Source organism: Gopherus flavomarginatus, chromosome 5 (genome assembly GCF_025201925.1).
Source record: "Gopherus flavomarginatus isolate rGopFla2 chromosome 5, rGopFla2.mat.asm, whole genome shotgun sequence".
NCBI lineage: Eukaryota > Metazoa > Chordata > Testudines > Testudinidae > Gopherus > Gopherus flavomarginatus.
This window is the reverse complement of record NC_066621.1, coordinates 23,963,791-23,979,509: the sequence shown is the minus strand read 5'-3', so window position 1 is coordinate 23,979,509 and position 15,719 is coordinate 23,963,791. Positions and strand designations below refer to the sequence as shown.

The 15,719-nt window shown below is 49.7% G+C and overlaps 1 protein-coding gene across 1 annotated transcript in view; it reads right to left on the bottom strand.

Moving 5' to 3' along the window:
• The window catches only part of LGR6 (leucine rich repeat containing G protein-coupled receptor 6), a 147,394-nt gene that overhangs the window by 7,479 nt on the left and 124,196 nt on the right, over positions 1–15,719 (bottom strand). Inside the window, exon 15 of the mRNA XM_050953796.1 lies at positions 15,376–15,536. Within this exon, the coding sequence (XP_050809753.1) occupies positions 15,376–15,536 (161 nt within the window). The remainder of the gene's footprint in view (positions 1–15,375; positions 15,537–15,719) is intronic.

Below are 15,719 nucleotides of genomic sequence, written 5' to 3'. Positions count from 1 at the left end.
TTGCCCCAGGGAATAGATCCACTAAAGGGTCATCTCCCTGCTCCTCCCAATGTCCACACACGGCCAACACCACATTCCCGCTGTCATAGTATGGCTTCATCATATTCACATGGTACACCTGGCGGTGATGAGCCCAGTTAGACAGCTCCACCACATAGTTTACCTCATTTAGTTGCTTGACAACCTTGAAGGGCCCTTCCCAGGCAGCCTGGAGATTGTTTTTCCTCACGGGGATGAGAACCATCACTTGATCCCCGGTGGCGAATGCACAGGCCCGTGCCATGCGGTCATACCAGGCCTTCTGCTTCCTTTGGGCTCGGGCCAGATTCTCCATGGCCAGGTCCATGAGCTCGGCAAGTCTTTCCCAGAAGGTCAGGACATACTCCACCACTGACTCTCCATTGGGAGTGGCCTTCCCCTCCCATTCATCTCTCATCAGGTCCAGGGGCCCCCTTACCCGCCTTCCATATAACAGTTCGAAAGGCGAAAACCCGGTAGATTCCTGGGGTACCTCCCTGTATTGCGAACAGCAGGTAAGGTAAGTACTTGTCCCAGTCCTGCAGGTGCTGGTTCATAAATGTTTTTAGCATCATCTTTAGTGTCCTGTTGAACCTTTCCACCAGCCTGTTGGACTGGGGGTGATACGCTGAGGCCCAGTTGTGCCGGACCCCACATTTCTCCCACAAGCACCGGAGCAGGGTCGACATGAAGTTGGACCCCTGGTCCGTGAAGACTTCCTTGGGGAACCCCACTCAGCTGAAAATGGTCAGCAGCGCATCTGCCACGGGGTAGCGAGTGGCGAAATCTACCACCACCAGAATGTATTTCTTCCCCAACTGGGTCGCCTTGCTGAGAGGTCCCACTATGTTCATGGCCATCTTCTGGAAAGGTTCTTCTATGATGGGTAAAGGTCTCAAAACTGCTTTCCCCTTGTCCCGGGCCTTCCCCACCCTCTGGCAGGGGTCACAGGATTGGCAGTACTGTCGGACATGGGTAAAGACCCCAGGCCAGTAAAAGTTCTGTAGCAGCCTCTGCCTGGTGCGCCGGATTCCCTGGTGCCCTGCAAGAGGGATGTCACGGGCCAGGTACAGTAGCTTGTGGCGAAACTTCTGGGAACCACCAGCTGCCTCCTGATCCTCCATGACTCTGCTTCCCCTGGGGGAGCCCATTCTCGATACAGGAACCCCTTCTCCCACAGGAACCTCTCCTTGCAACCTCTCCTCATGGTCTGTACCGCACTGAGGTTAGCCCAGTCCCTGTGCTTCCGCAAGGAGGGATCTTTCTGCAACTCGGCCTGGAACTCAGCAGCTGGAACAGGGATGGGGACCTGCTCTCTCTCGCTGGCTGGGTCTAAGCTGCAGCCTCTCTGAGCCGTGTCCCTGGGTGTTCCCTCCCCACCAGGTTAGGGCCTGCACCTCGGGCAGAGTACCTTCCCCGTTATCAGGGCACAGTGCCCTTCGCCGACTCTGACTACGGGTCACAACCAGGGCACCCTGGGCATTGCTTGGCCAGATCTCCATTGGGCAAATATGGCTGTACCCCCACGTCCTTGGGGCCCTCCTTGGCCCCCCACTTCAGGTGTACCCTTGCCACGGGCACCTTGAATGGGGTCCTGCCCATGCCTATCAGGGTCAGGTAGGTGTCCGGAACCATCCGATCTGAGGCCACCACCTCGGGCTGGGCCAGCATAACCTCTGTGCCTGTGTCCCAGTATCCAGTGACCTTCCTCCCATCTACCTCCAGGGGAACAAGGCACTCTCTCTGGAGGGGTAGCCCCGCGCCCACCCTGTAAACCAAAAACTCAGAGCCTGGAGCATCAAGACCCCCAGAGGAGCTGACCTGGGGCCCTCCTCCCTCCTTCACAGGTGGTACGCAGCCAGCCCCCATTTCTTGCGAACGCTGCCCCTCGTCCAGCTGGGTCTCTACCAAGTTAACCCGGTAGAGACCCAGGTGTGGGGTTGGTCTGCTCAGTCTGTCCTTGAGCCTGGGGCACTGGGACCGTATGTGGCCCCTTTGGCCACACTGATAGCAGCTCATGTCCTGTTGGTCCCCTCGAACTGGTCGGGTGTCCCTGACACTGAGTGTTCCCCTTGGGAGGGGGTTCTCCCTATTCCCCCTTTGGGAGGTCCCAGGATGACACACACTCTGCATCGCGGTGGGCCTGTTCCTTTGGGACTCCTCCCTGTCACCCCCGGTCCGGCTCTTCACAAACTCATCAGCCAGCCGCCCTGCATGTCGTGGGTTCTCTGGCTTTTTGTCCCTCAACCACAGCCTCAGGTCGGATGGGCACCACTCATACAGTTGCTCCAGTACCAGCAGTTTACCCACATCCCCCTTCATCTGGGCCCCATCTGCCCACTTGCTGGCATAACCCTCTATGCGGAAGGCTAGTTGCAGATATGAGGCCTCAGGGGTTTTATACTGACTCCGGGACCTCTCCCAGTACTTCTCAGGAGTCACCCCAAACTCGTGCAGCACGGCCTGCTTGAATAGTTCGTAGTTCCCTTTCTTCTCCTCTCCCAGCTGGCGGTACAATGCCACGGCCTTGGGGTCCAGTAAGGGGGTGAGAACCCGGAGCCTGTCTGCAGGATCTACCTGGTGCAGCTCGCAGGCTGTCTCAAAGGCATCCAGGAAGTCATCCATGTCCTCCCCCTCCTTACGCTGGGCCAGGATGCACTTATCAAAGCTCCGCGCAGTCCTGGGCCCCCCCTCACTCACCGCAGTTGGGGGCCCGCTGCTCCTCAGCCTGGCCAGTTCCAGCTCATGATGACGCTGTCTCTCTTTCTCCTCCCGGTCATGTTCTCTCTGTCTCTCACGATCCTCCAGTTCCTGCTGTCTTTGTGTCTCCTCATGTTCTCTCTGTCTCGCTTCATGTTCTCTCTGTCTCTCACGATCCTCCAGCTCTCTCAGTTTTAGCTCTCTCTTTCATTCCAGCTGCTTCCGCTCCACGGATGCCGAGCGTTGCCAGGACGATCCCCTGCTGCGGGGGGAGCTTCGCTGGGAAGATCCCCTGCTGGCCGGAGGTATCACGGTGCCCTTGGCATTCGCTGGGCTCTTCCCCACCCTTCCCCTAGGCATAAAATGGGGGGTCTTGGGAAGCCCTCAGCCGCCGGCTGACCACTCCCAGCGGGGACAGACACTGGTGCCTGCGCTGCATCTGCCAGGTTGCTTCCCTCAGAGACAGGGATCAGTTCATTCAAGCGATCTCCCTCCTCCAGCTGGGCAATCAGCTGGTCTTTGGTGAGCCTCCCACTGCGCAGCCCCCTCTGCTTGCACAGCTCCACCAGGTCACACTTAAGCTGCTTGGCATACATCTTTCTGCTGGCCACTCACAGGCTGGGGTGCTTGCTGCTCCCCACAGTTTCCAGGGAGACCCCTAGTGCACCAGCCCTTCTTTAGGTCACCACCTCTCTGCCAGGGTTGAGCTGCAGACTCCTCCGCCCCTGGGACCGCTTGCTGCAATCCCCCGGGGGACCCTGTTACTGCAAAGTCCTTCTCACTGGGCACATACTCCCAGGGGTTAATCACCCCTACAATCGTCCCTTCATTTTACTGCTCCCCAGTCACTTACTGCAGGAAGTGCCGTCCACGGGGTGCAGTATCTCCCACCGCTGCCACCAGTTGTCACAGAGTGTGGGGGAGTCCGGCCCTGCACCCCTCTTCCTGGGACTCACAGTGACTCTCAGCCAGTCAGTAAAACAGAAAGTTTATTGGACAACAGGAATGTAGGTTACAGCAGAGCTTGTAGGCACAGCCAGGACCCCTCAATCGAGTCCTGCTGGGGTTCAGGAAGCTTAGTCCCCTGAATTCCAACCACTCAGCCCCAAACCAAAACTAAACTCAACTCCCTCCAGCCAGCCCCTTCCTTTGTCCAGCTTCCCGGGCAAAGGTGCTGCCACACCTCCCTGCTCCCTGGCTCAGGTTACAGGCTTAGGTCCTAGTCCCTCACCTAAAGTAATCCCCGGCTCTCCCATCCCCCACACAGACAGTCCCTACTCCATCACACTAGCACACCCTGGCTTGGATCCCTTGTGGGTGTTCTTGGCACCCTTGTTTGGGAGCATCTCACCACAGCCCATGCTTCCTGCCCTGTAGGACGCAGGGAGACTCTTCAGCCAAGCCCATGTGGGGGCAGTGGAGTGGAGGAGATTGTTGATGGGTGTGGCTGTCCAATGCAAGGAGCAACTGTTGTTGTTTGTAGAGGCCAGGGCCAAGGGAACATAGGGCCAGATTTACAAAGGTATATAATTGCCTAGAGATGCACATGGTGGGATTTACTAAAGGGCCTAAGCAGCTTAGAGGCCCAACCCAATGGGCACCTAACCTGCTTAGAAACTTTTGACCATCCCACTAGATACCTGTCTGCATCTTCCAGTCCCTAAATACTTTGTACATTTGGCCAAGAGTATTATTTCATCATCATCATCAATAATAAATAACGTGCTGCCTTCAGCACCTCCCGACAGATTCTGTGGCCTTTTTGGTTCTAAGAAGGCAAGGAAAAAACAGGCTGCTTTTCATCTGTTTGCCCAAACATTAAAATTTTGCTGCGGCTCTGGAGTCTGGCAAGAAAACACCCAGAGTGGGGTGGAAAATATTTCCTCCTTGTACTTTACAGTCTTGTAAACCCATCGAGTCGTCTTCTGCTCTCAGGCCCTGGCACACTGTGTCTTGATCCCCTGACAATGGAAGCCTTCAGTTTCTCTGGCCCAGCCCTTTCCTGTTTGGGAACGTCGCTGTACGTAAGGCCTCGACAGCTTTGCATTTAACAGATGCTCCATACTGCAGGATGGTCCTGGGCCAGGGCCACTCCAACCAAGGCAGGAAATGTAAACTGGGAGTTCCTCTCCTCATTGGGAACGTAGGTACACGTCAGCTGGGTAAGCGCTGGAATAAATGAGCTATTCCTCAGTGAGTGGGAATATTCTAACAGTGCCCAGCTCTGTTCTAGCAGGGAAGGTTGCCTTAGTTTTGTAACATCCCCTAATGTGTTTATTTGGACTCTGCTAAGAGGCCTACAAGCCTTTGGGCATGGATGCTCAGATGGTCACTCCATGGCTTGATGGGCTGATCCCAGGAGCCTGAAAGCAGAGCGTTGGGGCGCTAATCCGTAGACCAGAGGGCAGAGCTAATGAAGAGTGACGCTCTGTATTAGCTATTTCTCACTCCATATAGATCTTGTTTTCTGCCATAACCAGGGCTCTCACACCTCATAATTTATGAATAATGTTATGAATGAAAGGCGGCCTGGCAATGAGCCTCATTGCTTCTCTACGATAGCCACATTACAGCTCCGAGCATGTCAGCGACCGGGATAGAAGAGGCTGTGTTGCCCAACTGTCTAGACAGATGATCTTCTGCTGTTTGTTTAGCTTGAGGTGCTAAGAAGGCGAGCTAGGCAATATGTCTGGAAAAGGTGCATGTTCCCATAAACATCCTTTAGTCAAAACAACCCAAGTACACAAAGAAGCACCATTGTGTTCCCTTTGAAACTAGTGGCAAAACTCCTATTGACCTTCATAGGAGCATGGTCGGAGATGATGGAGGATGCATGCAGAATCCATTACAAGTGGGAATAAAAAGCCAGTCTGTGTTTTACGTGTGACTGTCACAGATGCAAAGTGCCACCCAGGCAGAAGTGAGCTACCCAGTCCAGTCATTCACTAGGAACAGGAATTTCTACTTCCAGGAGAAAGGGGCTCTGGGTTGGGTCCCTGAGACAGCAGCCAGTCTAATTATGAACTGACAAAATCAGCTTGGTCAACAGTCACCACACAATGGGATCTAAAGTCCCTCAGTTATTTCCTGCTCTTCATATGGGGGAACAGCGATATCCCACCTCTTTATTATCATTTGTATTATGCTAGCATCTGGAAGCCTCAGCTGAGATCGGGAACCCACTGTGTTACATGTTTTACTGACATACAGGTGTGACTAGAATGGGGCAATTATTTTTGGTCAAATAGTAAAGTTGCCCCCAAATGAAACTATTTGGGAATTCTAGTTGAATTTGATGAATAGTTTTGGCTGAATAAAAAAATAGAAAAAAAAAAGAAATGGACAGAATTAAAATGGTTCATTTTGACATTTTTGAAACAAAATGTTTTGACTTTTCATTTTGACATGGTGTTTCATTTCTAAATTCTATTCAATTTGTTTAATTTTTTTAAAAAAAGAGTAAAAAGCACCCAAAAGGTAACAAAACAACAACAAAAAATTGTTTTAGGTCAAATGAAAATTTCATTCAACCGAAATTAATTTTTTTGTTTTTGTTTTTGGTAAGAAAACCCAAGGAAGTTTCGAATTTGGTTCGAAATGAACGGATTTTTATTTTATTTTTTGGTTTGTCCATCAAATTGAAAAATCAATATTTGCTCAGCTCTATTCTTGATGGTCCCTGCCCTGAAGAGCATATGCCTAAATAGTTGACAATTTCAATGTCAAATACCATAGCATGGTGACTGCTGGTGAATGGTGACCTTTCACTGATAACTGCGCATCAGATAGAAAGACAATGTTTTCTCTCCCCTGAGTTCTGATAGTCTGTTGGTTTTAGGACATGAGGCTTATATTTTATAGCCTTGCTAATTTTTGCTGCCATCTTTGTGGTCCTTTCTCCTGCCAAAGCCGTAAACTAAGAGAGACCAATCACAACTGGGCAAAACAACGCCACTGATTTCATCCTGCTCTTGAAGCTGATGGCTGCTAAGCAAAACCTGGTCGCTACATTTAGGAGGCTAAATGGAAGTAGTGCTCATTGGGAGGCAGTGTTGTTTAGTGGATAGTGTACCAGACTAGGAACTCAAGAGACCTGGTTTCTATTTCTGGCTCTGACTTGGTGGTTGACTTTGGACAAGTCACTTTGCCTCTCTGTGCCTCAGTTTCCCCATACTGACCTCCTTTGTCATGTGCTTTAACTAGCTCCTTCCATCAGTAGATCTTATCATTTGAAAACCTGCCCCTCAGCCTTTCTTGCAGGCTATCTTACAGCAATGAAGTGGCTGAATGCAAACTGTTATATGCTGCTGCTTCCTCGCCTTCATCATGTCCCACCCGTCAGGGTTGGTGGCTCTTGTTCTTGGCCTCCAAGCGTTCTTGTCCGATGAGTGTTCTAAGCTGACACCACCTTTTTCATGTCCTCCTTCAGCATCTCAAACCACTATTTTCTAAGCCTTCCTTGTGGTCTTTGTCCTGCGATTATTAGCTCTGGTACTCTCTGGCCACCGTATCCCATATCTTGTCATCTCACGTGACCAGCCATATCAGGTGATACTCCCTCAGCTTTTCCATGATGGGGCTACCTGCGTCATGGCTCATACTATTTCACAGCTCTCATCTTACCCAGCATCTACCTGTGCATTCTCATTTCGGCAGTGTGCAATGGTTGTTCTTTCTTCCTCACTGGCCAGCATTCCAACCCATACATCATGGCTGGCCTAATCATGGATTTACCACTTTGCTCTTTAGTTTACTTGGCATGTCCTTAAAGCATAGAGTTCCCATCAACCCACTCCCTTTCACCAAGGATGCATCACACGGCTCCTAACATCCTCATTCACCACTCAGCACTGAACGAGCTATGGAAGTTGTTACACAGACATGAACCCTGTTTTACTGGCTTCTCATTGTCTTTCTCAATGGAGCGTTGCATATATTCAGTCTTTTGTTGGCCAGTTCATAAGCTATTTTCTTCTAATGCAGCCCTCTGTAGTTCTCGGTCCCTTTCCAGTTCGGTTTCATCTTTATGGCACAACCTAATGTCATTGGTGAAAACATGCTCCACGGAGCCTCTCCCCTAATCTCCTGAGTCAAGGTGTCCACTACAGTTACAAAAAGGAATGGGCTTAAGGCTGAGCCTTGATGTATACCCACCCTCCCAGTGAATTACTCGCTGTTGGTGCAGTTGCTTCTGTTCTCTCTACTGTTGTGCTACCCTCATACATGATAGTCTGAACATATGTCTCCAGAAGATTGTTATGGTGGTGCCTGCGGCCACACAATTCTCTAGGAATTCTGTCATAGGCCTTCTCTAAATCCAGGGATAATAAGTGCAGTTTCTTGCATTTTTCCCTGTGTATCTCCTGCAATGTTCAGGCTGCAAACACTGCATTCATCGCTGACCTTCCTGGCATAAACCTGAATTGGTGGTCAACCGCTTGATACTCCAATTCCTCCTGAAGTTTTCCTCCATAATTCTTTCCAGTCGTTTCATCGTGTGACTCATTAAGTTGATGGTAGAGTTGCCAGGTGTCCGGTTTTCAACTGGAACACCTGGTAGAGAAGGGACCCTGGCAGCCCTGGTCAGCACTGCCGACCGGGCCGTTAAAAGTCTGGTTGGTGCGAGGCTGGCAGGCTCCCTACCCAGCTCCATGCAGCTCTCTGGAAGCGACATGTCCCTCGGCTCCTAAGCGGAAGAACAGTGGCACCTGCAGGTGGAGGCAGCACACACCATGCAGACCCGCCTGGCTGCGCCTCTACCTAGGAGCTAAGGGACATGTCACAGCTTATGGAGAGCTGCCTGAGGTGAGTGATGCCTGAAGCCTGTAGCTCTCACCTCCTCCCACACTCCAACCCCCTGCCCTGAGCCCACTCCTGCTCCCAAACTCCCTCCTGGAGCCCGAACCCCTTCCTGTGCCCTAACCCCCTGCCCCAGCTTGGAACCCGCCCCACAACCCAACCCCCTGCTCCAGCCTGGAGCCCCCTCCTACACTCCAAACCTCTCATCCCTGGCCCCAGCCCAGAGCCTGCATCCCCAGCCGAAGCCCTCACCACCTCCTGTACCCCAAACCCCTGCCTCAGCTTGATGCCCCCTCCCACATGCTGAACCCCTTAGCCCCAGTCTGGAGCCCTCTCCTGCACCCCAAACTCCTCATCCCCTGCCCCACCCTAGAGACTGCACCTCCAACTGGAGCCCTTCCCCCCCACACCACAACCCACTGCCCCAGCCCGGTGAAAATGAGCGAGTGAGTGAGGGTGGTGGAGAGTGAGCGACAGAGGGAGGGTGGATGGAGTGAGCAGAAGGTGGGGCCTCAGAAGGGTGGGGCCTTGGGGAAGGGGCGGGGCATGGGGTGGGGCAAGGTTGTTCAGTTTTGTGCAATTAGAAAGTTGGCAACCCTAGTTGATGGATTGGTAATTACCACATTCTTGTACATCTCCCTATCCGATACTTGATGTGCTCTTCCTTCACGCATCAGCATTTTTTTCAATATGGAGACTTAAATTGAAAAAGTTTGTTATCATCGCTACTCTCTCATGGCCCAATGCTTTACATGGCTGGGTTGGTCCCATATCGGGTCCCACTCCCTTCTTATCTGTCATCATCTCTAGCATTGTCTGAGGCGATTGTCTGAAGCTGGAATCGGGCTTCCCAGCATGAGTAGATGGTCACGTGTTAGCCCTGCTCAAGCTAGAATGCTAAAGTAATACTGTGGCTGGGGGAGCATGGGCAGTGGCTTGCGCTAGCCACCCAAGTACAGACCCAAGGGTCCAGGTGGGTATGTACTTGGGTGACTAGCCTGACCTGCCGCCAATGCTGCCCTGGGTAGGCTGTTATTTTTAGCATGAAAGTTCAAGCAGAGCTAATACGTGTCTGTGTAACCGTGCTGGGAAGCATACTCCCAGCTGCAGGGTTAGACTTAGCTAAATTCTCCACCACCGGGATAGGTCTTGTAAGGTTGTTGCTCGTGCATACTTCCCGCAACGGTTTCTTCACATCCTCCCTATTGAACAGTTTCTCATAGAACCCTGACCACCTCCTACTGATTTCCCTGTCTTCCATCAGCACTCTTCCATTTTCATGGTTGATACTTCACAACTCCCAAGTCCTCTGTGCTTATTTGCCTAATCTTGGCTAATCTATAGATTCCTTTTTCCCCTTCCTTCATTAATAGACTTGTGTATGAGGCTTTACATGCCTGACCCTTAGCTTTCACATTCATGGTTCTCGCCGTTTTCTTTACCAGTGTGTATTCCTCATAACTTTCCACCATTCTTACTTTCTGCCATCGCTGAAACCTTGCCTCCTTCTTCATTACTGCTTCCTGCATATTGCTGGACCATTGCCACATATCCTGGACATGACATTCCCCTCCTGTTGGCTGCCCACAGACAAAGTTGTTCACTTTTTGTAATATTGTTTGGCTATTTCCCCCTAGTCTTCGCTGGTGTTATCGTGATCAGCTTGGTCTTTGTCCAACCTCCTTAGAGCCTCATCCTTAAATTTCAGACTTATCAGTGAGCCCCCACTTTATCCTTTGTTCCACAACTTGTCTTTTGCCCCATAGCCTTTTCATCCGGAAGTTCATGACAATCCATCGATGTTCCTCCGCTATCTGCTCTCAAGTTACAGTTTCTTATGTTTTTTAGATCTCTTCCTCTTGGCAGGAAGTAGTCAGTCTGGGATCTGTATGTAATTAAGTTACATGGGCCATGGGCTCTGGCTAACCCTAAAGTATCCTTCAGCTTCACTTCTGGTTCCAAAGTCTTATCCTCCATGACAATTGTTGTAGCCGTCACTGTGTTCTCAACCTGTCCATTGGGGGTCAGCTCCAATCATCAAGAACTCACCTTGTGGTTCTTCACCTAGCACTCAATCCAGTGCTGTCTTCTCAGAATTTCTTCTTCTCAGTCATACAGCCAAACTCCAGCATGTATATTTGTTCTCTACTCAGTGCTATTCTAACTTTTATCAACTGGTCACTCTTCCTTTGCATGTCCACTACCTTTTCCTGTAACATTTCTGCTATGATTATTCCTGATCCATTCCGCCTTGCTTCTGAGCCTTGATACATTATCTTGTAACCCTCCCTTATGTTCATGGATTTCAATCCCTTCAATTTTGTCTTTTTGTTTATGGGCAATGTGCACTGTCCTTTCCAACATCTTGGCCACTTCTCTTGATTTTACAGTCGTCGTTCCCACATTCAGGGAAGCCAAATGTAGTTCTTGGACTCCTTTCTTTAGCTACATGTGCCCAGAATGCGGTGGCCTTTTCCCATTTTCCACAGCTGTTAGGTGAAGCAGTTGCCTGTCACGTACAGGGGACGTCCTAGCATTGTACTGAAATACTCTCTGGAGACAAAAACTCACAGAGCATGTGTGACTGGCACAACTTTTACACACGAGCTGGCCAAGTCTGATGCTCTTGGTTTGAAACTGGAGTCCCTTCTCCTCGGTCAACTGCTTACCATGGCTAGCAGATCCCATCTGCCTGGAGCAATCTGGTTATACGGTGCCAGTTTTCTGCCTTTCACACCATTGCTACATGCTGCAGGGCAAAAATCCTGGGTTATTTGCTCTTAAGCAAGAAGCTTAATCTCTAGGGGGAAAGACGGAGAGCTTTGTTCCTCCTAACTGAGGCATTTAATTACTGTCCTGCTAAATTCATGTAACAAGGCCTGGCAACAATTGCTGAAGGCCACACAGGAGGCTTTGGGAATAAAACAATAACTAATACGTTAAAATAGCAATTTATACATGTTTAAAAAACTCATGAGCAAAAGTGAGTCATGCACAGGAGACACAAGGGTCCATTATTGAATGTTTAATGACTGAGACATGCCAGGGCCATGCCTAGCTAAGGACATGCTTGTACAGTCCATACATGATCTTTGCACCTTCAGACCATGGGAATTATTCTTACAGGCATTTAGCATAGGCCTAGGTGGCTCTTCCTCCCTCTGGGCTCCCAATAGTCTCATCCCTCATACACCATCCCCCAGAATTATTCTGCTTTACTTCCTGGTCCTAATACCCTACGACCACCCTAAGAGGTGTCGGAACTAATCCAGCTCAAGGCCTCCTGGAAGGTGCTGAACACCCTTAACTCTTATTGATTTCAGTGGGAGCTCCAGGCGCTCAGCCCCTGGCAGGATCGGAGCACGACAGAGTAGCCACTGAGCAATTAAATGGCTTAAGTGGCAGTGAGCAAGCTAGTCCTGAATGACAGGGATCTGCATGGAGCGTCCCTGACACTCACAGCACAGCCAGTTCATTTTACATTGAATTGAAACGGCTGCAATTCGCTGTGCCAACGCCCCAGCTGTGTGCACCAACGTTGTTAAAGTATGGGACACTTTACTGATGGAAACAATGACAAGGCTGCAAAGAGGTTCCTGCAGCGCTGATGTTAACACATGGTTCCACATCACCTACTCAGTGTTACTACCCAGCTTGCCGTGATTCCTGGGCCTGCCGCACTAACAAGAGCTAAGTTTATTAGTTTCCACTAATGAAGCTTATTCATAGGCTCCAACAGATTGGAGAGGGGATGGGGTACAGACAGCCCTGGTCAGTAATGTGGGGTCTATGGACCATTGTATACCCATAGTTCAGACCAATATCATAGAATCATAGAATCTCAGGGTTGGAAGGAACCTCAGGAGGTCATCTAGTCCCACCCCCTGCTCAAAGCAGGACCAATTCCCAACTAAATCATCCTTTGTGAAGCCGGGTCTTAAAAACCTCTAAGGATGGAGAGTCCACCACCTCCCTAGGTAACCTGTTCCATTCCATATCTATCTATTCGTTTTGTTTCAAAATTTCCTTCTAGCAAATTTTTCAAAGGAAATATTTTCCACTGGAAAATGCAGAGCCTATTAAATGGAGACTTTTGGGGGGGAAAATGTATCGATTTTGTCAGCATTTTTATCAGAAATTATCCAAACCTTTCATTTTGAGTTGAATGTTATGATACTATAATGGATAATGTAATATAAAAGTTGGAATGGTTCTACTAATATATAATATGATCAGAATGATAAAGGCAAGAATTTGGAATAGTTCATTTTGTGAAAAATGAGGTGATTTGGACTTTTGGTCCCTCTTTGGGGCTAAATGAAATTTTGAAATCTCAGATTTTCCTGCAGTTGGGAATTGAGCAGCTCTGTTTTTTTGAGCAACTTTGCTCACTTCCTGACCCAGGGGTGAGGGCACCATAGCAAATTATGATATAAAAATGGATAGGACCATGCTTTCAACGAAGCATTATTACACAGGATCTGCTAATCCTGCTCTGGGTTAGCACAGCATGCCTGGCAAGGCAAGGGTGGACCATGCATTCTCCTTAGAGTTGCAAAAAAAGGCACAGGCCAGATTCTGTATGGCGTACAACTGTTTGGTGCTGCACCTCTGGCAGAGCATGCACCTAAAACGAGCATTAGGCCTCAGTGTACAAGGGCACAGCGCCAGTGGATGCCTATGCCACCTCCCTCCCTGCTGCTGGCGCAGGGGGCATGGCCAGAGGTCCCTTATGTCTGACTGATCACCTGCTACTTTATCAGCCATTTGGCAGCTCTGTATGTCAGGAGACCAGCTCAGTGAACAGCAGTCCCAGTGGCAGGGGAGTAGTGCCCCCTTCTAACACACTGGGCACTTGTTGGCCCAGAAGGAGGATTGAGCCTGATGTGTTTCTCCTCTCAAGTAGGGTGATCAGATGAGATGAAGAAAATATTGGGACACATTGGAGGTGAGTCTGCCGGCAGAGGAAAAAGAAAAAAACAAACAAACCCAGTGTTGCTGGCAGAGTGAAATATTGGGATGGTCCTGATTTTATTGGGATGTCTGGTCACCCTACTCTCAAGGGACTCCAGAACTCGTCAATATGCGTGGGATCACGTATTTACACAAACACGTACAAAATCAAGCAGTCTCCCAGCTGCATTGTGAAATGCTCTTACTTCGCTCTGTAGGTTTGGATATCAGCAGCTAAACAGGAACTGTGGGTCTCATATTTGTATTTGTCTTTATCAGAAGGTTTTCCCCCTACCCCCACTTCCCGCAAAGGATCCAGCGCATGCTGCTGGGGGAAGCTGCCAGTGTTTGCTCAGTGCACAGCAAGCATCGATTCATGAGAATACTGATGCATTTAGTCAGGGTGAAACCTACGACTCCAGCTTTTCAGAGTGACAAAGGCAGAAGTCATGGGACTGACCCACAATTTCTCAGTTTTCAGGCAAATTGGGCTGTGCATGTACATTTTAGAGCACTTTGTTAATTAAAGGCAGATCATTTGGGTGTGCGTGGAGGGGCTTTATTTCAGGAGACCCTTGACTGCATGGCCCCAACTTTGCACTCTAAAGTTCTTTTCAAGTTTATCTGCCTAAGCATGTACATTCAGGAGTACTTTGAGACAGGTCATTTGGGAGGAGAATGTGTCTTGGGAGCCTGCCTGATCAAATGATCCCAAATTTACGCCACAAATTCTACCCCAGGCTCTCTAACGGCACACCAAATTTCAAGGTTATCTGAATGTACCTGTCAATTTTAGAGCACTGTAACCAATGGGCTTGAAACTGACATGCTCCTGTACTGGATCTGAGTTGCAGCAGCCTGCATACCACTTTATGCAACCAGGCTAATAACTTGGGAAATATTGCAATTAGCAGCTGGCTTTTGGTGTCCTTCATGAGATGAGATCAGGGGATGTCTACTGATGTCAATTTATGTGGCTCCTGCATAAACGTACCTCTCATTCCAGCTCTGGGCATAAATCAGAACCAGAACATCTTAGAGGCTGGTCATTTTTTTGGTGGGGGGCGGGGGGGGGGAGGAGGAGGATATATCTGCTGAAACAGAAAGTTTCATTCAACCTTAACTATGCTATCACTCCTGCATAATCTAGCCCAGGTATTTATCTCATCTGAGCCCATAGGCTGACAATGTTTGCCAGATGGAGCAGTGTTTCCTTTTATTCGTGCCTGACTGTGGGCCACTTTTGCTTGGTGTTTTGAACGCCAGGCACAAAAGGGTCGGTTTTCATTGTACCCTCTGTGATTTCCAATCCTTGTTCCAGTTCCGTGCTTTATGCTTTCTCGTCCTTCTTTATTCTCTTTCAGGCAGTATTCACCCTGAGCGTCGTCCTTATCTGGCGTGTTACACTAGAGACAGAGATGCTGTATGATCAGCTTTCTGCCCGGGAGTTGCACTGTCACAGGGTGACCATATGGCCCAGTCACTAACTCAGCTCAGATTGTTTGAGAGGAGAAATAGTCCTGAAACTAAAAGAATCGTGGGAGGGGACTGCTCTTTCCTAAATGTGAGGCCACCAGGGAGCCTGCCCCTCAGCTGCTGACGAGTTCCAGGCCATTCTGTCCAATCCAGGCTGGTTTGGAGATTCCAGCCTAGCTCCACTGGGCCCTTAGACAGTGACACTGATTGCAGCCCAAGGTGTCCACATCCAGGAAATGATACACCCCCTGACCAGCGAGACATGGAAAACGGTGGGCCTGCTTCTGTTTTACACTGATCTAATGCCAAGCATTGCCTTCGCTGGAGTTCTTCCTGATGTACCCCGGTGTAAGAGAATGCAGAATCAGGCCCAAATATACAGCCAAACCTGGCCCAAGAATTGATCACAGCTCAGCCTTATTTACTTACAGTGGTTATCAGCATGACCCGGAAACAACCCCATGCTCCTCTTGTGGGCATCCTCATCTTCCGGGCTCACGTCTTCTGTCTCCCACTGGCTGGATACCTTGAAGAAGTTGCTACAGACTCCATAGGCACAGCACTGATAGGCATAGGGCACTTCTAGGATTCTAGGGAGGGGAAAAGCAGGTCTCTTAGCTACTTCGTGTGGACTGTGTTGGAATTGCAAGCTATCACTTGAAGAGCGGGGAGAGTTTCCTGTTCCTGCTTGCAGGCAATGGGGCTCTATAGCAAAGCCCGCAATGTGAGTCAGCCTGGAAAGAGGCAGCTTAAAAGCCAGGTTGGGAGAGTTG